This window comes from Nannospalax galili, unplaced genomic scaffold, assembly GCF_000622305.1.
Source record: "Nannospalax galili isolate Female #2095 unplaced genomic scaffold, S.galili_v1.0 scaffold1272, whole genome shotgun sequence".
Classification (NCBI taxonomy): Eukaryota; Metazoa; Chordata; class Mammalia; order Rodentia; family Spalacidae; genus Nannospalax; species Nannospalax galili.
The window spans coordinates 61,035-82,903 of NW_008332402.1; the positions used below are offsets into that span (position 1 = coordinate 61,035).

Sequence of the window (21,869 nt, forward strand, 5' to 3'; positions counted from 1 at the left end):
TCTTAGATTTGGAAATTGTTATTGAATATGTCAATGCTGTTGTAATGAAATGCTTCTTCTAATCATGTGGTTATTAAATAAATAACTTTAAAAAAACATAAAAAATCACTTTACTGTAATGGACTCATAAAAACATCATGCAGCTAGATCAACATAGGCACTCAACTTTTAACTTTTTAAATAAAAAATAGAACTATATAAATAAAAAAAATAATAAAGAAGAAAACTTCATACCCTATAAAAAGGAAAGTTAGACAATGATACCCAAATTCTTTACTGATTTAACCACCAACTTGGAAGGAAATGCTTTTTCTTTCCTTATGATCTTTCCCCAGATTGTTTATTTACTGAGGATAATGCAGTCTCCTGTGACAGCTCAGTTCCCACAGTCAGAAATGACTGTGCAGCTCTGTGAAAACTTGATGGTTTATGCTCATAGAAAGGAGTCCAGTGGGCTACATTTATAATATATCTGTTAAAAGAATCTAAAAATGATTCCAGAAGATAAAAAGTTCAGGAAAGCCTTCTCAATGGTGTATGCCACAGACCCCTTGGAAGTCTGGTGAGCATGAGCATCGCTTCTGAGAACAGTAGGGTGTGCAAGAGTGCATGCGTGTGTCCGTGTGTATGTGTGTGTTACATGCATGCATATGAATGTGACTGTGGAGGATTTAAGGACTTAGATGTCATTCCCCAGGAACCACCCACCTTGTTTTTTGAGACAGGGTTTCACTGAGATCCAAGGCTGACTAATTCGACCAGGTTAGTAGGCTAGCAAGCCTAAGGTTCTGCCCATCTTTACCTCCCCAGCTCTCGTTTTATGTGTGTGCTACCATATCCAGTTTTCACATAGATTCTAGGGATTGAACTCAGGTCCTCATGCTTACATAGCAGCATTTAACCAACTGAGCTATCTTCCCAGAACTGAAAACAATGCTTTTGTAAGCATAAAGTAAAATATATATGATCGCAATGGAAACCGATTACATGGAAACAGAACTATCAAAATATTGTAAATAGCTGGGCATGGTGGCTCACACCTTTAATCCAGAACTTGGGAGGCTAAGTCAGGTGGATCTCTGTAAGACTGAGGCCAGCCTAGTCTATACAGTGAGTGCCAAGCTGGGGCTACAGGGAGACACTGTCTCAAAAAGACCGAAGGGGGTGCGTGGAGAGATGGCTCAGTGGTTAAGAGCACGGTCTGTTCTTGCAGAAAACCTAGGTTCAAATCCCAGCACCCACATGGCAGCTAATAACCATCTGTAGCTCCAGCTCCAGGGGGTTCGATGCCTGCTTCTGTCCTCTGTGGACATTGCATGACGTGGGTACACTTACATACATGCAGGCAATACATGTATACATATAAAATAAAAATAATAAATAAAGTATAAAAAAGCCAAAAAAATGAAAATAAGATTCAGATAGAGTAAGATAAAACAAGAGTCTTTATGTCTGTCAGATGGAATGTCTGTGTTTTTTTTTACTTCATAAGTACAAATTATATAACATAAGTCTCTAATTAAATAACATGGTGGCTCTAATAACTTTCAAAATGTCGAAGTGGCAATAGCATACATGTCTGAAGATTATGATTATGTCTCAAGTATGCCTGTATCAGTGAGAAAGTCATGGATCTCTTAAACATTATTGTGGTTTTCTACATTCAAAATCAAAAGAAATGATAAATGTCAGGGAGAATTTAGTGAAAATAAACACATATTTTCTTTCCCATCTACATTCACAGACTCCTGAATTCTATTCCAGATTCTGTGCAAACTCCCAAAGGAGTTAATTTATTCATATTTGTTATACAGATGCTTCCCCTGGCCCACCACATTGCAGAAGGATTTCAGTCTTGAACTTAAAAAGAATCAGAGACTGTCTTTTTGTGGAGTGCAAACATCCTTTGAGGCCCCACCCCTTCTTTTGTAACCCCTTTTCCCAGTGAATTACTGGCCTGGTGAGAATAGCCCATAAGCAGCTGCCTAGGGTCTGGAAGCTGACCCTTGACAGGGCTGAAAGGAGTGCCCCACCCCCACATCAGAGGCCCATGGAGAAAGAGGTCACACATTTTCTTTTGAACTGATGTCATCAGCCAGGGACTAGAAGGGCCTTGGGTCATTCTAGGGTAGAGCAAAGTTGGAGAGTAAGACTGGAAGAAGAGCAGAAGTAAAGTTAGAAAAAAAGACTGGGTTTTAGACTCAGAATGAACTCTGAAATCTCATCAGTTCAACTCATACCCTTCCTACAACCCTGAGACCCCTGCTGACACTCAGCTACCCTTTCCTTGAATGCTTATATAGAAAACTTCAGACTTTATGAAGTAACCCATTTCATTTTGTCCATCTCCAGTGATTAGCAAGTACCTTCTTATTAGGGAGCACCTTTCTCTAGAATATCCAGCCTGCTTATTCACACGTCCCAATTCTATCAGTTAAAGACAGGCTAAGACATCCAACTTTCTTGTTTGACACTGTGAAGACTGACATAGTTAAGAGTCAGCAGGTAAGACTTCAATTTTAAGGTTGTCTGGCAGTTTTCATGAGCTCTTTTAATTTTAAAACAAGAATTTCCAAGCAGGATAAATTGAACAGCTACAAAACCATGAATTCTGTGACTTTTCCACTTTAGGAAGTCAACTTTGAGATGTCTGTAAATGATTAGATGTAGAACCTGAGCAGTGTGACGCTGACATCAAAGCACTAACTCATGCCGACTTAGGAGACAGAGTTATCTTGTGGGTTCTCCTCCTTAGTCCACATGTAACTAGTTTTCCAAAGGAAATACGTATTTTAAGCATGTGCTTCCCAGGGCACTCAGGCATGTACTTAAGCTTTTCAGAGAATCATTGATGTGGTTAGGGATATCAGGGTCCATATTCATATAAGTGCAGGTAAGTACCTCTTACTTGCAGTTAGCAAACCCTGCTCCTAGGAACAATGATATCTAATTCCTTACCAGATTTGTTTATATTTTGAACCTATAGTCTTGGGTATGTTACAGTGATTGCACATGGCAAATGTACTCCTTAGTTTGCAAGAGAAAAGTTTTGCGAAACATTTTGAGGGTAAATAAGATTTGTGTGCATAAATGTAAAGAGCAAATTGCATTTCCTCAAGTAACATAAAACAAGCCTCTGCATGTCTGTCAGATGGAATGTCTTATCTGTATTTTTTATCATAAAAACAAATTGCATTGTCTACATACATATCTAGTCCCTCTTTTTTAGTAGATTAGCCTTGGAATTCTTTGGTGCACAAAAACAGTTTTTGCTAGGCATGGTGGCACACACCTTTGTTCCTATCACTTGTGAGGCAAAGGCAGGCCTGGTACATAGCGAGTTCTAGGTCAGCTGGGGCTACAGGAAGATCCTGTCTCAAAAACCAACCCCCCCAAAGAAAAACAAAAAAGAAAAGAAAAACGGTTTTGCACAGTTGTATGGCAGTATGAGAGTGGGGTGGAGGAAAATAGCAGCTCAATTCAAGCTACACACTGGCCAACATCTCTATGCAACTGAAGAACACTGACTGAACTCTTATACAGAACACTCAGCCTTGTGGAGCTGTCAGTGATAGGGTCTTATTCTGTAGCCCAGGCTGGCCTGGAACGCCCTATGTAAAACAGGCTAGCCTCAAATTCTGCCTCTTGAGTACTGGGATCAAAGGCATGCACCACCAGCTGGCTGAAGCACATTTTAAGGCAGTGAAATATGATGACCTCCTCCCTCCCCAGTTAATTCATTTTAAGCTTTAGCAGATTTAAAAATCATTGTAAGAAGTGAACTGTGAAAATGATCAGTACCTCCATGAACTTGGATGTGGCGTTGAGCATGCAAGTTTTGTGCTGCTCACCCCTGTACTCAAAAGGCACCATGACGAAGCCGATGGCTTCTGGGATGGCCAGGATAAAGGACAGGATCCAGATGGAGACAATTTCAATGGCAGTAATCAAGGGAATCCCAATTCCTTGAACGCGACTCCAGGAGGCAACAGCTCTGTACCTAAAATGAAAAAAAGAAAAAAGTGGGGTGGTAAAAGAAAGATAGTTAATTTTGAACTCATTTTGTTTACAAAGCATCTTCCCTTGGCCAAAGACCAACTATTGGCTTTTTGGGAATTTTCTGTGAGTCTAGGTGTGAAAAACAATTTAACCTTCTAGGAAACAGATTGCTTGGCAGACCTGAATCTAAGATCTGAAGTTCTTCCATCCAGATAGGCCATGGCCAGTGCAACCATGAACACATAGCAGCTATGAACACCAATGAGCCCAAGACTGGGCCCTTCAACATTTCATCATGATGGGGGAGGCACCCGTGAAGTCCCACCCATTCCTGAGGAGTTATTGGTAGTCCATGGTTTGTTAGGCAGGCAGTGTGTTTTCTTCAGTGGTCTAGCCACTAGTAGGTTGCCTCATGTTCCAGCAAATACTTCTCTACTGAACCTCATAAGCACCCCTAATTAAACCCAATGAGTGGGGGACAGGGGCAGAGAGAGATGAAAGTAAGAGGTCAGCTAGTTGGGAAGAAGGGGTTCAGAGGGAGAGGGAGGAGACAAAGGAGGGTAATGTGAGGTGCCTATAACTACAATACATTGTATATATGAAATGTGGATGAAATCGTCAAATACATAAACGATGGTGAAAGTGGCAAATAATCTTGAGAGAGTTTAGGAAGTGGCAGCAGAGAGGTTAGCCCATGTGTTTTAAGCTGAGAGAAAAGTGGACGGTGGAAAGGGTGGTGGCAGCTGCTAGTCCTTTTCATAGCCTCAAAATAGTAACACCGATTCCTCTTTAAATATAAAGAAAACTTGAAAGATTATCTATGAAGTGTTTAGTCCTTGAGTGAATAGTGACCATTCCATCGTTTCCTCCCTTCATCTACCTTCAAAATAGGATTAACATGGCTTGGACCAGGTGGCAGTTTTAATTAAATAAATATAACTTCTGTGAGTATCAAAGGATAGTTCAGTATCTCCCATTAGAGTCCTATGCTAAAATATGTGAAATTGAGTTACAAATATCTTCATTCTTAACCTTTGGAGTTTGCAATCTAACAGAAAATAGTTTATAAAGAATATAAATGTGACTGAAAAATAAGGTTTAAAAGCCTCTCTGGCATTAATAAATTGTGCTTTGCACAAGACCTGCTCAAGATCACACCAGCTAAAATCCCACCATGGACTGGGGAGGGCTCATGAAGTTCAACCCCTAGCTGAGGAGCTATTGGCCACTGACAGCTCCTGGGTGAGAAAGAGTCATTTTTTTTCAGGGATTTGGCCTTAGAGAGGCTACCCATGCTCCAGTAGACGGTCCTACCCAAGCATGAACAGGAAGCACTATGTGGACTCAGTGTATTACACACACACACACACACACACACACACACACACACACAAGTTAGGAGGATAAAGTGGTGGGGGGATAGGAGAAGAATTGGAGGGGAGGGAAAGGGGCAGTGGAATTTATTAAAATGCATTATGTGCATGTATGAAATCCAATTAAAAAGGAAATTATGTTTATCATATTTTCAACACTGTGTGTGTGTGTGGTGGGGGGAGCTCCTGCAGCTCAGACTGGCCTAGAATTTACAATGTATGCTAGGAAAACCTTGAATTTTCGACTCTCTTGCCCCTGCCTCCCAAGTGCTGGGATTGCAGACATGTACCATCACTCCTGGCCACTTTAATATTTTTATGCCAACAATCACATTTAAAGGTTAAGTCTGAAGAAAGTCTAGCTTAGAAACTCTGTGCTCTTTGACCTGATGTGATGGTCTGATGCTAACTGCTTTCAGGCTTACTATGAAGAATAGACCTGGGACACGGCATGATATTTTTGTGGCTTCAATCTTGAAATTTTTGTTTCTGTTGTAATGGAAAGGAAACATTTTCCTTTTATAGTTTTCATTGACTAGTGCCAGAAGAAGGCTGTAAAACAGACGAGAGCATTGGGCACAGGTGCACTTGGGTTTGCTGGACATGCCTCTTTCTGTTGAAGATTTATCAATAAAGCCAAGGCATGTACAAGTTACCCATAAACACCAAAATGAGCCATTTATCATTTTTGTTAGTGTACTATCTCAGTGTGTCTCATCAGTATCTGGGAAAACATAGCTCCCAAGACTAACGATGCCTAATTATTTACCAAATTTGCTACTAGATTAGAGCCTATAGACTTATGTCTATGACAATGGTACTACTTGATATATTTGCAGCTTAATTTGCTGGAGAAATGTTTTAAAAAAGATTTTTAAGAAAAATGAAATTTGCATGTATAAAGATCTCTGAAAAAAAGACCAGGTTAGTTCTGAATGCAATAAAATGCAACTATACAAACAGATCAAGAAAATCCTTTTATGATATAGCCTAAATAGAGTCTTAACATTTATGATTCTGCCGGGCGTGGTGGCTCATGCCTTTAATCCCAGCACTTGGGAGGCAGAGACAGGTGGCTCTCTGTGAGTTCGAGGCCAGCCTGGTCTACATAGTGAGTTCTATGCCAGCTGGGGCTACAGGGAGACCCCGTCTCAAAAAAAACAAGAATAAAAAAATCCACGATTCTTTTAGTGAGATCAAGGTTGCTGGTCATTTTTCTTCCTGGTTCTGCTTTCTTTTCTTTGTTGCCTTACTGAGCTGGAAGCCTGATGTCCAGCAAAAGCTACAGTGGAGGCGGGTTGTTTGTGTCCCTAGGCTGTCAGCTGAGTTGCATCTGTTTCTTCTTCCCTTCCCTAAGCTCAGTTAGATGATTTAAATAAAACACCTTATCCCACAAGAAAGTAAGAAAGCCAGGTTTCTTAGCTAGGATTTAGGGTGGAAGATGGCTTAAGTTAGACAACGTGATGAACTTATTCACAAACCAGCTCCATTTTATATTGTGTCATGAGTTCTCAGAATATTACATGGTGCTAGTTAAGATATTTGTTCCCTAAAGTTGATATGCTACAACAGGTCACCAGTGCTGTTAAGAGTAGGCAGAATTAGTAAGATAGGGCCTAGTGAGAGGAAGTTAGGTCCCCTGAAAGGGATCACAGAATGCTAGTCTTTTGTATTCTCTCTGCTCCCCACCCCCCATTACTAGGTGAGTGGTTTTACTCAGCCACACCACTCCCAACAAAATGAGCTGCCTCAACATAAGCCCAAAAGTAAAGGGTCAATTAACCATGGCCAGAAACCTTCAAAACTCTAAACTAAAAGAAATCTTCCCTCGTAAGCTGGTCATTTCAGGTATTTTTGGCAATGGCAGGAATCTGGCCAGCACATATATACACGTACCCATAATCTTGTGTCAATTCAATATTTACATGTAAGTAGAAGTAATTTTTACTATTTGGCTTACTGACACATATTACAGAGAACTGGAGTATTTTTTATTTGCAATCACCTTGATCTTGATAACAGCTTTACTGGATATCAGAGCAATTAGAAAGAATTACTTGTGATGATGGACATGGGTGAGTTGTAGAAAATACGAAATCCTAAATGTTCCAAAACTGATTTCTTCTTGAAAGTTTATTGTGTAAAACATATATACACAAATAGTCTTTGCTTATTTTATTTTTGAAGCAGGGCCTCATTATGCAGCCCTGGTTGGCCCAGAACTCACTATGTAGATCAGGCTGGCCTCCAACTCACAAAGATCCACCTGCCTCTGCCTCTTGAATGTTAAGATTAAAGATATGTGCCACCACACTGAGTCAAATATGGTTTTCTTACTAATGAACAGCCTTCAGTTTAGTTCTATGTGTGTGTGTGTGTGTGTGTGTGTGTGTGTATGTGTGTGTGTATGTATGTATGTATAAGTGACATCTTCAGTTGTTATAGAAAATCTGCAAGTATAGATCCAGTCACCACCAATTGATACTTCAGAAATAAATATTTCCTCTTTTAAAGAATATTTTATTTTTATTTTATTTTATGTATAAGTGTATTGCCTGTATAGATGTAAGTGAACCTGTGTCATGCAATGCTAGCAGAGGTCAAAAGATGACATTGAATCTCCTGGAACTAGAGTTATTAATTGCCATGTGGGTGCTGGGAGTAGAACCCAGGTCCTCTGGAAGAACGACCAGTGCTCTTAACTGCTGAGCAATCTCTCCAGCCCCAAATCTTTCCTCTTAAAATGTTTTCATCAGTTTGATTGCCCCATATTGGCCACTGGTTCATTGGTGGACCCTGGCCAATTCCAACATTCTTAGATTGGATTTCTCCTAGGCCTTTGTCCTTGGACCCCTACCTTGGCAATCTCACTCCATTTTGTGGCTGTAGTGTCATTTAAACCATTTATTGACATCCCCACCCCCAGGCTCAGAGATCGTAGTAGAAGAGGAGTTAGAAAGATTGTTCCTAAGAGCCAGAAGCTGGAGGATCAAAGTGAAACAGTGTCTTCTGTTTTACTGGATAGGACTGCTGTACTCATGAACTCACAGCAGCTGTGGTTGGCTATACAAGACCTGCACATGATCAAGACATTCAACATTCTAGTATGGAATGGGTGGGGCTCTTGAGGAGCTATTGATAGTTGATGGCTTCTGGGGGAGGGAGAATCAATTTTCTTTAAGAGTGTGGCTCCGGTAGGTCTACCACACTCCAGTTGATGGGCCTACATCTAGGAGTACATGGGCAGCACACATTGGACTTAGCAGGTATTAAAAAAATAAAAGGGTTCTTCATTATGGTGCAGGATCAAGATGAAAAGGAGAATCCCAGGTGGAAACTTCTCATCCACAAGCTCTGTCTTAACATCTGTGTGGAGAAAATGGAGACTGACCCGGGCAGCCAAGGTGTTGGAGCAGCTCACAGGACAGAAGCCTGTATTTTCCAAAGCATGATACACCAATAGGTCCTTTGGCATCAAGAGAAATAAGAAAATTGCAGTTCACTGCACAGTCGATGGGACCAAGGCAGAGAAAATGCTGGAGAAAAGTCTGAAGGTTCAGGCGTATGAGTTATGAAAAATAGCTTCTGTGATATTGGAGACTTTGATCTTGGAATCCAGGAACATACTGATCTGGGCATCAAATACGACCCAAGTACTGGTATCTATGGCCTGGACTTCTCTGACCTGCTGGGTAGTAGTTCAGGTTTCAGCATCGCAGAGAAGCAGCCCAAGACAGATAGTACTGGGGTCAAAGACAGAATCAGCACCAAGGAGGCCAGGTGCTGGTTTCAGCAGAAGTGTGATGGGATCATCCTTCCTAGAAAATACATTCTATCCAAAAGGCCAAAAAAAATTTCTCAGAGAAATTAAAAAAAAAAAAAAAAAAAAAGGACACAAAGTTGGGAGGGTTAGGAAGACTAGGGTGGATCTAGGGGAAGTTTGGGGAACAGTTGAGGGTGAACATGATCAAAATACATTATCAAAGACTTAATTAAAACATTTAAAAGTGTAATTAAAAGTTTAAGCCCTCTATGCTGATAATTCCCAAATTAATAACTCTAGCCCAGGGCCCACTTTTAATTTTAGACTTGTGTACATCTTTGTCAACTTGGGAGCTCCACTGGAACACATGACAGGCTTCCAAACACCCAAAACAGCCCTTTTCCCAGGCTTAACTAACTCAGGCACCAAGCCTTTGTTTCCCTCTTCTTCTACCACGTACCCAATTCATTTGTGAGTCTTGTAAGATCTTCCTTCAGGACTATTTAAAGGTGCTCCCTTCTCACCACCTCACGCATCATCAAGCTGCCTGGGTTTCTGGTATGGTTTCCCAGCTGGTCTCTCCGTATCCACCTTCTTTGCTTTGCCATAGTCTTTCTTGGAAACAGCAATGCAAATGAGCTTACTAAAAGAGCTGGGCACCCTCTGCTCAAGCCCGGCCATGATTTCCCACCCTTCAAGGAATCCCCACAAGGCATCCTCAGAGGCACTTGTTCTCTTCCTTTAGGTTTTTATTCAGTGTATGACTAGATAGATAGATAGATAGATAGATAGATAGATAGATATAGATAGATATAGATAGATGATAGATAGATGATAGACAGATAGATAGATAGATGATAGATAGAAGATAGAAAGATAGATGATAGATGATAGATAGATAGATAGATAGATAGAATGATAGATAGACAGACAGATAGATAGTCCAAGCTGGCCTCAGCTTCATGATCTTCCTGACTCAGCCTCCCAAGTGCCAGGATTACAGATGTGTGGTATGACCCCTGGATAAACTGTGTCTTTTATGGAGGCCTTCTCTGGACATCCTACTTGAAATTTCTGAATCTCAAACTGGGTGTGGTGGCACATACCTTTAGTCCCAGCACTTGGGAGGCAGAGACAGGTGGATCTCTGTGAGTTTGAGGCCAGCCTGGTCTGCATAGTGAGTTCCAGGACAGAAAAGGTTATATAGTGAGATCCTGTCTCAAAAAACAAGAAACAAACAAACAAAAACAAGGGCTGGAGAGATGGTTCAGTGGTTAAGAGCACTGGCTGCTCTTGCAGAGGATATAGGTTTCATTCCCAGCACCCACAAGGCAACTAACGACCATCTATAACTCCAGTTCCAGGGGATCTGTCACCCTCTTCTGACCTCTGTGGGCATGGCATGACACAGGTGCACTTACATACATACAGGCAAAACACTCATACACATAAAATAAAAATGAATAAAATATTTAAAAACAAAAGAAACCTAAAATTCTGAATCCTCTTCTAGAATTATCCTGTTCCACTTATTCACATTTATTTTTCTCTATAGCACTTCCTACCATGAGACTAACCAAATGCTTTCTTTATGTATTTTGGTTATTGGCTATGTCCATTGTTTTAGAACATCAGCCTCATAAGACACTTTGAGTGTCTCCAATACTAAAAACAATAGGTACCAAATAAATACCCAGCGAATGAAGTGTCTTTTTTCCTTACCATGCATTTGTTTTTACTTTATTAGTCAAAGTAAATAGCATTTTATACTATGACCATTTTCTGTTTTTCAAGCTGGATTAGGTAATATATACAAAAGCTAATCCTTTCAGAAACAGAGTCAAATCATTTTAAAATAGGAGGGATATTTGGGTTGATAGTGTTTGCCCTTGTGTTCAAGATGGGAAACTGAGAACTTGGAATCTGAGGGTGGGAGTTTTGCCACATCCTCTGCTGGTTCTCTAGTGAATGTGGGAGCCTGGGTCAGGACTCGGATCTGCTCACTCACAGGAGAGTCTTCCCATTGCCTACAATCTGACATATCAGAATAAAAGGATAGACTGTTTTACTTATGTACAGTTGTTTGTTAGAGTATATATCTATTAGCAGATTTTAAAAATGTTTTCAAGGCCAGAGACACTTCATTCATGTGTACTGAATCTTGAAGGTATGGCCTGAGACAGTCACTACATTTAAACTTTTATGGCTGAACAAAGTTAAAGCATTATAAAATAAAATTTAAATTCAAAAGATACCACCTTAAAGTATCTTATTTTATTTTATTTATTCTTTTTATATGTATGAGTTTATATGGCTTGAATGTGTGTAAGTGCACCCATGTCATGCAATGCCCACAGAGTCAGAAGAGGGTGTTGGATTCTCTTGACACTGAAATTATAGATGTTTGTTAGCTGCCATGTGGGTGTTGAGAATGGAACCTGGGTCCTCCTCCATGGGCATGACCCTTACCAATTTAAGGGCTGCACATGGTAATACAACATCAATACCATTTCTATAAATCTTTTTTCTATGTGTTACTTCCAGTGTTTCAAAGTACTGAATGACACGTTTGTGCATATATATATATTTTTTTTTTCTATTTCTGAATAATTTTTCTGGACAAGTTTTAATGAACGGGATTGCTAAACAAGGCAACAAAAGATAGCTCAAACACATTTTTGTTTTTGATAGAAAGTCTCAACTTTGTAGCCTACCCTGGCCTCTACCTTCCTGTCTCAGCCTTCCAACTACTGGAATTACAGTCATGTGTCAGCACATCTGGTTCATGTAATTTAGAAAGCAGTTGTTAATAAGTGCATATTGATGAGTGCTTGCTTACTTTAGGTTTATTAGACTCTCTTTAATTTTGCTGCTTCCATACGGTAAAGTGGCACACCTATCTTTTCTTCCCGTCCTTTATTAGTAGGCAGTGATTATCTGTGATAGTGGTTTCTGATTTATATCTTTGCATGATAGACAAACCGACTGCCACCCAGAAAGTTGGAGGTTAATAATATCAGAAAGAATTCTAATGAGAAATTGCATGAGTTTGGTGAAAGAGAAATAGATGTAAATGCTTGGACACTTCTATAGCTGAGATCTTATTTCCGGCTGGCCAGTCAACGGGATACAATTAAGATGACATTTGGCCAGTTCCAGGCCTGGCCTCTTACAGACTGGCACTGCAGCCCTGAGTCTGCCAGAGCAGAAGGCTGAGAAGCCCTCAGACTATCTAGAGAGGGAGGTGAACTCTGCTAAGCTCAGACTTCCAGCTGCCCCTGCCAAGGGCCAGGCAAGAGCATTGTGGATTCAAGAGACAAGCCCAGCGCCAGCTGCAAACTGCCTGCCACCCCAGGGGAAGTGGCATGGAGTGAAACTGCCTGAATTCCTGACCAATAACATGGTGCAATCTGATAAAATGGTTGTTTGAAATGACTGTTTGGTGGTAGGTTGTTATCAGAGAGAAATGAGGTAACAAAATTAACCAATTGTCTGATCTTGACAGCTGAATAAGATAAAAGATGAATAACTATGTGTCACAGGGAACAGTCCAAAAATGAGATCCCCAGTTGCCCTGGCCAGCATGTAACGTTGTTCACTTTCCGCCTTTTCAGCTCAATCTCTTCTGCATCTTCACATGACCTCATTATACGGCAGCAGAATCATAACGCCAGGAGAATAAGGAGAAACCAAGTCCAAGTCTAAGAAAAATGAGGCACTTCAGAAAATCGCCTCATGCTTCTTGAATTGGGAAACTTCTTTGAGAATATCAGAGAGAGCACCAAGCAATGATTTGAAGTGATGGACTGAGGAGCTGGCATCACCTTTGAAGTTTAAAGCATGCAAAAACAAAGCTGCCTTCTTAATGGATCTTTGCAACATTTCCAGGTATCTAATTATATGTTGCTCTGGAATAGTCGTTAAAAGAGTTTTATCTTTTTATAGTCTCCTTCTCCAGACATCTTTAAACTACAAGTTGGATCTCTATCCAGACCTGTTATGGTTTGACCCCGTCATCATCTTCTTCTTTAAATAAGACTGTTAACTTCACAAAGACAACACTGAGGTGACTGCCTTCTGTTCTCCCCCAAACAAACCAGAAATAACATTTAGAACTCATCATAGCATGCAAGAAAACCTACCTTATTGTTAGTCAAGATGGTTATTCATATTTTGTTGGGAAAATTTATTCCTTTTAAAAGTATAACTAACTTTAGTATTGAAAAATGTATTGATAAAGCTGTACAGAGGTCAAAACTTGCTCTTAACTTTCTTCACCAATTTCTGAAATTCCTCCTTTATATTTTTCATAAGAGAATAAAGGTGTAAATTTAAGGTGAGCAAATAATAGTGAAATTTGAGCAGGAATTAGTAAAACGATTAAACTGCAGCAAGTCCATAGTTGAACAACAAAAGCTTGTTCAACAGAGTACAAGTTATGGAGTCTCTCTTTCTGCAATGTTTATCTTGCTCAGATGAAATGGTGACAGTAAGGAAGCCAGTTCTTTAAATTTGGTTGATAGCATTCTGTATTTCAGTGAGTGATTAGTGAAGACATTCAAAAGAACTCATATTTACTTTCATTACTTTTGAAACAACTCTAAACTGAGGGAAGATTACCATATTTAAAAATTATTGTTAAAATATTATGGCAATTCTTCTTCCAGGGCTATAATTTGATTTAGTTCAGACAAGAAGATATGGTTTTGAAAAATCTGAAATTGTTTTTTTTTTTGAAGAGTCCAATTTCCTCTTTTTACCGTTTTTTTTTCATTATACAAAATAATTTTTTTTCAGCACACTAAAAATGCAACTAGATGAAGTCTCAAAACAAATGATATCTTACTTATAAGAATTAAATATAGGGGCTGGAGAGATACTTAACAGTTGAGAGTGAGTGCCGCTTTTGCAGAGGACCTGAGTTTAATTCCCAGGATCCAGGTCAGGTGGCTCACAACTCCCTGTTGATTCCAGTTCCAGGGGTCCTACTCTTCTGGCACTGAGCTCAAATGTACATACACAGTGATGCACACAAATATACATAACTAAAAACTAAAGCTAAAATTAAAGAAGAATTGTAAATGTGATTGATTCTCTAATGTGAAAGCTTTTGAAATAGAAATGTCAAATACACCCCCCTGGCATAGGTCCGGCATAGAGCCCCCATCAAATGAAACCTAAGAGTAAAGGCCATATACAAAGGATGACGAGTTCATTCCCAACAAGAACTCTCCTGTTTTAGTGGACATGACATTTTTAAATGGTTCATCTCCTTGGTGTAAAAGTCAAACCACATCTTAATGAAATGATTTTTGGAGTTATTATTTCTCCTTTTCTAAATGAACAATGACTCATGTTTCATTTGATATACAACCACTGCTGTGATGGAACACATAGTTCATGCATTGGACATGGAGAGGAGGTTCTGTAGGAGACCCCACACCAGAAATAGGAGTTGTCGACTTAAGCTGCCCCTTTTCATGCACTGGGGCTGAAACAAGAAGGCTTCTGCAATTAAAATAAGAGTGCAGAGGAGCCAGGCCTGGCTAGGCCTTTGGTAGGACTGACAACACCCCTCCCCTCAGCCCTTTTGCCTTGTTGATTTTTAAATAATTTTATGAATGTTTGATTTGAATTTTAAAACTTTACCTCTCAAAATATACTTGTGACAGTTGTGCATGGTGGTGCACACCTTTAATTCCAGCACTCAGGAGGCAGAGGCAGGCAGATCTCTGTGAGTTTGAGGCCAGCCTGATCTACATAGTGAGTTCCAGGCCAGCTGGGGCTACAGGGAGACTCAGTCTCAAAAAACCTGTGGTTATAGTCTGATTTTCTATCAGTCCTTTTAAGTCCAGGTTTTTTTTTTCTTTTCTTAAGAGTTATTTATTTTTTATTTATATGCATGTGTGCTGTGTGAATTAACATGCACCATGTGCATACAGTGACCATGGAGGTCAGAAGGAGGCATTGGGCCCCTGGAACAGGAGTTATAGGTAGCTGTGAGCTGCCACGTGGGTGATGGGAGCTGAACCCAGGTCCTCTGCCTGAGCAGTAAATGCCTTCAACCACCAAGCCATCTTTCCAGCCCCCCAGAAGGTTTTCTTTTTCCAGAGATCTTCTCTTTATGGTTTGAGATTTTACCTGCTTGAATAAAGACTGCCTATATTTGATTACTGGTGCAAAGGCTTCAAAGTTATGTGGACTTGCTAACATTTTCAACCCCAGTGTCTCTCTCTGTAAGATGGGGATACTTTTGGCTCATGTTCCAGTTAGAGAAAACAATTTCATATATATATATATTTAAATGTATGCATGTATTGCTTGCATGTATGTAAGTGTACCTGTGTCATGCAATGCCCATGGAGGACAGAAGAGGCCGTCAGATCCCCTGGAACTGGAGTTACAGATAGTTGTTAACTGCCATGTAGGTACTGGGATTTGAACCTTGGTCTTGTGCAAGAACAGCCAGTGTTCTTAACCACTGAGCCATAGAGAATAATTTCTGTAAATTAAAATAGGTCTGGTATTCAGATTCAAGAAATGATAACTGTGTATTTTACTACTGATATATAGTACCAGGTAAGGGTTTAACTTGGTTTTCTCCCCGGGCAGCTAAATAGCACTATTTGTCAAGAAATCTTTCTCTTCACATTATATTCTGTGAATTGAGCATGTGACACACTCCTGGGACTCTAACACCCTTTCTGGTTTTCCCATTGTCAGTATGCTTGTGTCCGTATTTTAACTCTCTAACAATGTTGCACGGGAAAAACACTTTTTGTCAACCGTCAAGGATTACATCTCATTTCTTTTCCCCACATGGCTTCCAGATTTATATTAAAAAGTCTAATCAGATAATGTAATGAGAATATATCTCTAAACACACATATGGACAAATGCAGGCCAAAATTTACTTATGTTAGTGATGTGACAGCTATCACTTAAAGCCTTCAATTTTCAGATCACATAACATGTTAGAAAGCAGTCACGCCTGTCATAACCCCAGCAGGACTCAATAATACAATCTGATGAAAGAAGGAATTATCTGGGAAATGCTGCTGGTAGGAACCACAGAGGGAGAACTTACCAGTGAATGAAACCCAGGTTGTAAGTGCTTGTGGAGCTTTTTAGGGAAATGGCCAAAGTATTACAGTCTACTTTTTAAGTCAGTGGAACCTGAACAGTGGCCTCCTATTGTAGAATCCCTCCCCACACACTACTGGGGATGGAACCTAGGCCTTTGAATGCTCTAACACTGAGCTATAGCTCAGTAGAAGGACTTCTTTAAAGCAAAACTTCTTAAACTTTTTCCATTCCTGCCCCTTTTATGTCTGAAAAAATTTTTATGAGATACCAGGCATAAAGGTACATAAAATAGGCAAACAAATCATTTACTAATAATCATAAGGAAATTATTTTAAAAACAATTCATTGGTATATGTATAATGTTATCATTTACTTATTGTTTGTGTGTATGTGATATGTGGGGGTGTCATGCGTGTGGAGATGCACATGTGGAGGTCAGAGGACAACACTTTGTGGTGCACTTTGTGGAGTCAGTTCTCTCCTCTACCTTTATGTCAGTCTCAGGTGTCGAGCTCAGGTTGTCAGACTTGGGTGGTTAGCACCACTGTCCCATCTCACTGGCCAATTTTATCATTTATTAAAGATGAATGTAAAATTGCATACTAATGAGATGGGTGTTTATTTTTACATAAAGAATTATGGGGCTGGAAAGATGGCTCAACGGTTAAGAACACTGGCTATTCTTGCAGAAGACCCAGGTTCAAATCCCAGCATCCACATGGCAGCTAACAACTGTCTGTAACTACAGTTCTAGGGGATCTGACAGCCTCTGCTGTCCTCTGCAGGCATGCATGGCATGGGTGCACTTACCTACATGCAGGGAATATACGCATACACATAAAATAAAAATAATAATTTAAAAAAAGATTTATTTGGGGGGGGGACTGGAGAAGAGAGCTCAGTGCTTAAGAGCACTCAAGTTTGGTTCCTAGGACCCAGGTCAATCACCTCACAGCCACCTGCAACTTCAGCTTCAGGGGATCTGGCACCCTGTACTGGCCTCTGTAGATACCTGCACAAAACACATGTGCTCATACACAAACGTACATATACATAAATAAAGTAAATATTTAAAAAGAATGATATCTTTGCTGAATATTTGATACTGCAGAGTGCAGAGCATCTTCAATGTTTTTCAGAATTGTTTGATATTTTGATTTTTATAACTGTCAATGCTGAGAATGGCTCTTTGCATAAATATATAGTACAAAATGGCATAAGTATGTTTAGGGCTATTTCAGAAATTGTTGGAAATTCTGTCCTAATTGCTATTCATATAATGATTTTTAAAGTGAAACGCAAATCATCAATGTAAATTGCAATTTAAAAGATCAAACATTTTAACATAATATAATCCAATAGTAATTTGAAACATTCTGAAGAATGATAGGAAAATAATACAAGTGTTTATTTTCTGTAATTAAACCAATGTTTCTCTAAGAGCAGAAACTTTGTATGTACAATAAAACACTTCAGTTCTCAACATACAACAGTCCTGCTTTGAGCTGAGGTGTTCCAAGCAGTGTTTATTGGCATTATGTGATGTTGCCACACACACTGCAGAATCAAGGTTGCGGCGAGGTCACCTGATGCAACACAGGTGAGCGCAACCAGCAACACCTAGTGTTCAGGACACATTTGATTTTTAATTAATTTTTGGTCACTGAGTGTTCAGAAACCTTTTACTGTTGCCAAAATTCCACAGTTTCTTCCCCCACTCACTTACCCCCTGTGAGGTTGTAACCCACAGTTTAGGAAGTAGTGTATTAGAGAACTTTTTTTAAAAAAGTTGTTTGTTTCTATTGCATTTTATATTGTGAGTGTATGTGTAGGTGTGTGCATGTCAAGGCATACATGTTGAAGTCAGAGGAAAGCTTGCACAGAGTCTATTCTCTCCTTTCACCATGTGGGACCTGGAGATTAAAATCAGGCTGTCAGGCTTGGTGGCAACTGTCTTTCGTCTGAGTCATCTTGCTGGCCCTAGAGAATTCTTGACAGCTATTTCTGAGGATTACAGAAAGATTGAGAGAAGATACTTGATGGATTTTTCAGAATTGGATAAAAGTTATTTTGGTTGTGCCCTCTTTTGAAAAATATGAAACATTTGAGACATTCAAAAAAGCATGTTAGAGAACACAACAATTCTGTCCACTTACTGTTTAATTCAAGCATTTCAAATATAACTGAATAGTCTTTTCATTTTCTTAATAATAAAATTCCCAATCTGAAATACAGGATTTGCATGTTCTAGGTGTCTTTCACAAAGCTTATTCTATTGATGTAATCATTAAAATTTATTTCTTTTGTCTTAAGGAAACCAGTTGCATATTACTGGCAAAATGCTCTAAGCACATCCTATGTGAGCCCGAGATTAATAATAATAATAATAATAATAATAATAATAATAATGATAGTCAGCGGAAGTGTGAAGCAATTCTAAACAGTCAAGGCAAGACTGTTAATGTTTCAATTCACTTGACATTAGCTAACAATTGTTTCTTGGCATGAACTTTCTGACTCTTTTTTTCTGAGAAAACTGTCTCTCTACACCCGACAAAAGAACAGGGGGTAAAACCATGTTACCTGTCGACACTGAGCGCACAGAGGTTCAAGACGGTGATCCCCACAGAGGACTTCTGCAAAAAGGGGAACAGCTTGCAGAGAAACACGCCAAAGTCACTGTGGTCAAAAGGCCAGCGCCCTGCCAACAGCTGAAAAGAGGATACGGGAATAAGAAATGGCAGGTCTGGTCTACAGTACATGGCCACTTATGTTCCTAGTTATATGACCCAACATCTAAATTTGATTCATCAGGTTTTCTAGATAACATGGCAGCAGTAGATTATTACTGACATTATTTTTTTTTAATATTTTAAAGATTCAGCAATTTTTGATCTCAAAAGATATGGGGAATATAATGTTACATATTATAACAATTTATATATTAATATAAAACACTATGGCTCAGTGGTTAAGAGCACTGGCTGCTCTTGCAGAGGACTGGAATTTGCTTTCCAGCACCCACATGGTGGCTAACAACCATCTGTAACTTCAGTTCCAGGAGATCTGAAGCCCTCTTCTGGCCTCTAAAGGCATTGCACACATGTGGTGCACTTACATACATGCAGGCAAAACACTCATACATATAAAAATAAATAAATTATTAGTATAGAATATGCATTATGAATACCATATTATAGAATTATACTGAATATGTATCAAATATTTGTACATCCTATTTAGCACATTTGAGACACAAAGTTACAGAAAACACAAACCTTGTTCTCATTTGAGAATGTCAGCTGCCAATTTTTCAGAAATTATTAACTCAAGTCTAGGGTAGGGGCTAACTGCTTAATTGAGCAGCAGGCCGTGTAGTTGCATCAAGCCTTCTCAAACCAGAGGTAAAATAAGTCATTTCAACTAGTGTCACTGAAAGATGATATATCTCCTCACAAGCAACTAAACTATAAATGAGAGGTTGTGGAGAATGGAGTAACAAAGCGGCTTTAGACACGCTCACTTTGCCATCTGGTTAACACCAAAACTTTTTTCTTCTGCACTTCAAGGGCTGAGTCTACAGAAGATGGGCCATAAGCAGCTTTTTCCATACACAGAAAAATGAGGTCACTGTGGTCTTCTCAGGGGAAATCCATTCTGAGTTGCAAATCTAAAAATCCTGGTCTGATGGGGCACTTTCTAGTAGCTGTGGTAAGTAGCAGGTGTGACTGGCTATTATCTAATTATGAATTATACCAGGAGCCTGGGCTTCAATGAATGCTTAGTCTTCTAATGGAGAAGGAAGGCCCCTGCCAAATGAATGGTGTGTTTTTAAATTTTAAATACGTATGAGTGTTTTGCCTGTATGCATGTAAGTGTATGAGTGTTTTGCCTGCATGCATGTAAGTGTACCATGTACATGCAGGAATCTGTGGCGGTCAGAAGAGGGCATCAGATCCTCTGGAACTGGAGTTATGGATAGTTGTGAGCCACTATGTGGGTGCTAGGAACCCAACTCAGGTCCTCTGCAAGAGCAGCAAGTGTTCATAACCACTGAGCCATCTCTCCAGGCCCAGAATGGTGTCTTTTTAATAGTAAAAGTAGTATTGGTTTTCATTGTAGTTTTTGCTTTGTGACTCAGCATTTAATCCTACTCTATTCTGGTAGAAACAGTATTCTACTAACTTGACAAATTTGTGTTCTTTCTTTCTTTGCAAAGTTTTTTGAATTCATAACTCTAAGCTGAACTTTAAATTTCTGTTCTACCATTTCTGGAGGATTCTGTGAGCTTTAGCTTCATGGTCACTGTGGTCATGCATATGATCCCACTGAAAGAGGTTGGGAGACCAGAATGCCATGGATACAAAATCAGAATCTTAGACATTTTGAGAACTTAGTAGCACAGGGATCTCCACAATTTTATTATTATCTGTGTAACACAGGACTTGATTTCAGAGCTCCTTTTAAGCTTTCAAATTCCTCCCTTTTTTATGAGTAGTTTTCTACATGAACCTCTTCTTTCAATTCAACTTTGCCTCTGCTCTCTTCCTTATGTCACTAAAACTATCCTCAACTGGCTTATCAAAATTTCCACATAAACTTCTGTCCAAAGACAACCATGGGGCTCTTTACAGAAATAATGCTCTAAACTGGGACGTTTTTCATGAACTTAAATAATTTTATGATCGGTAGCGGTTGGTTATTAATGTCTTGTACAAGTAAAGACACGGGTGTTATTTCTTGGGTGAATCACTCTTATAAAGGCAAGAAGACAAGAAAATGACTTTTTAATGGAATAAAAACTTTAGTATTTTGTTAGAGAATTGGGGCTCTCTGTTAAAGAACAAAGATGTGATTAGAATATGTTGGACTGCACAGGATATACTTTGGAGTAACTGCTTAGTTGGCTCACTACCAAAGCTTAGGAAGATCCCCAAATCTACACGGATAGATCTCTCAAGTCACACATCCAGCAGTCAGAGGAAAGGAAGGGCTGTTTCTTGTTAATTGGGAAGACTTTGAGATCCTGTCTAAGGGCCTAGTCCTTAGAAAATCTCACAACAGAACATGGATTAACTCTGCTTCTTCTAATCATGATGATAGTCTTTCTTTTTCATGCTTGCTTAAACTTTTAACTAGAGTTAGGTATAAAGAAAGAACAGACAGGACAGGAATTTTAGAGTTGTGGAGGGGAACAAAAAGATCATAGAATTATTTTTGTTGTGTTGTTTTTTTACACAAACAGGTGTTGTGAGGGTGTTGATATTTTTTTCCTCAGGCTGGAACTCTCCCTGAGAATTATAAGACAAAGGTCATATGAAATAAATCTCCAGAGATAATTTTTAGGTGTAACCACTGTGTGTCTACATTCACCTTATCTTATATTCACCTAATCTGGAAGATGTATGGATAGTAATTGCTTCAATGACGTCAGGAGAAAATTATACTCCCTGCCTGAAGAAGACTGTTTTCTTCTTTTGCTTCCCTGATTAAGTTTTCCTCAAAGACACCTTCTACTACAGTTTGGATTGTGACTGTACCCCAAAGGGCCATTTGTGGAAAGCTTGAGTCCCAGCCTGTGACTCTACTGGAAAATTCTAGAACTTTTAGAATTAAGAACTTAAAGAGAAGTTAGATCACTAGAAGCA

The 21,869-nt window shown here is 39.4% G+C and overlaps 1 protein-coding gene and 1 pseudogene across 1 annotated transcript in view; one reads left to right on the plus strand and one right to left on the minus strand.

Moving 5' to 3' along the window:
• Ednra (endothelin receptor type A) overlaps positions 1-21,869 on the minus strand; it is a 64,094-nt gene that overhangs the window by 12,735 nt on the left and 29,490 nt on the right. The window contains exons 3-4 of the mRNA XM_008827466.3: positions 18,805-18,932; positions 3,802-4,000 (exon numbers count right to left, since the gene is read on the minus strand). Of these exons, the coding sequence (XP_008825688.1) occupies positions 3,802-4,000; positions 18,805-18,932 (327 nt within the window). The remainder of the gene's footprint in view (positions 1-3,801; positions 4,001-18,804; positions 18,933-21,869) is intronic.
• On the plus strand, positions 8,668-12,840 carry LOC103729410 (annotated as a pseudogene).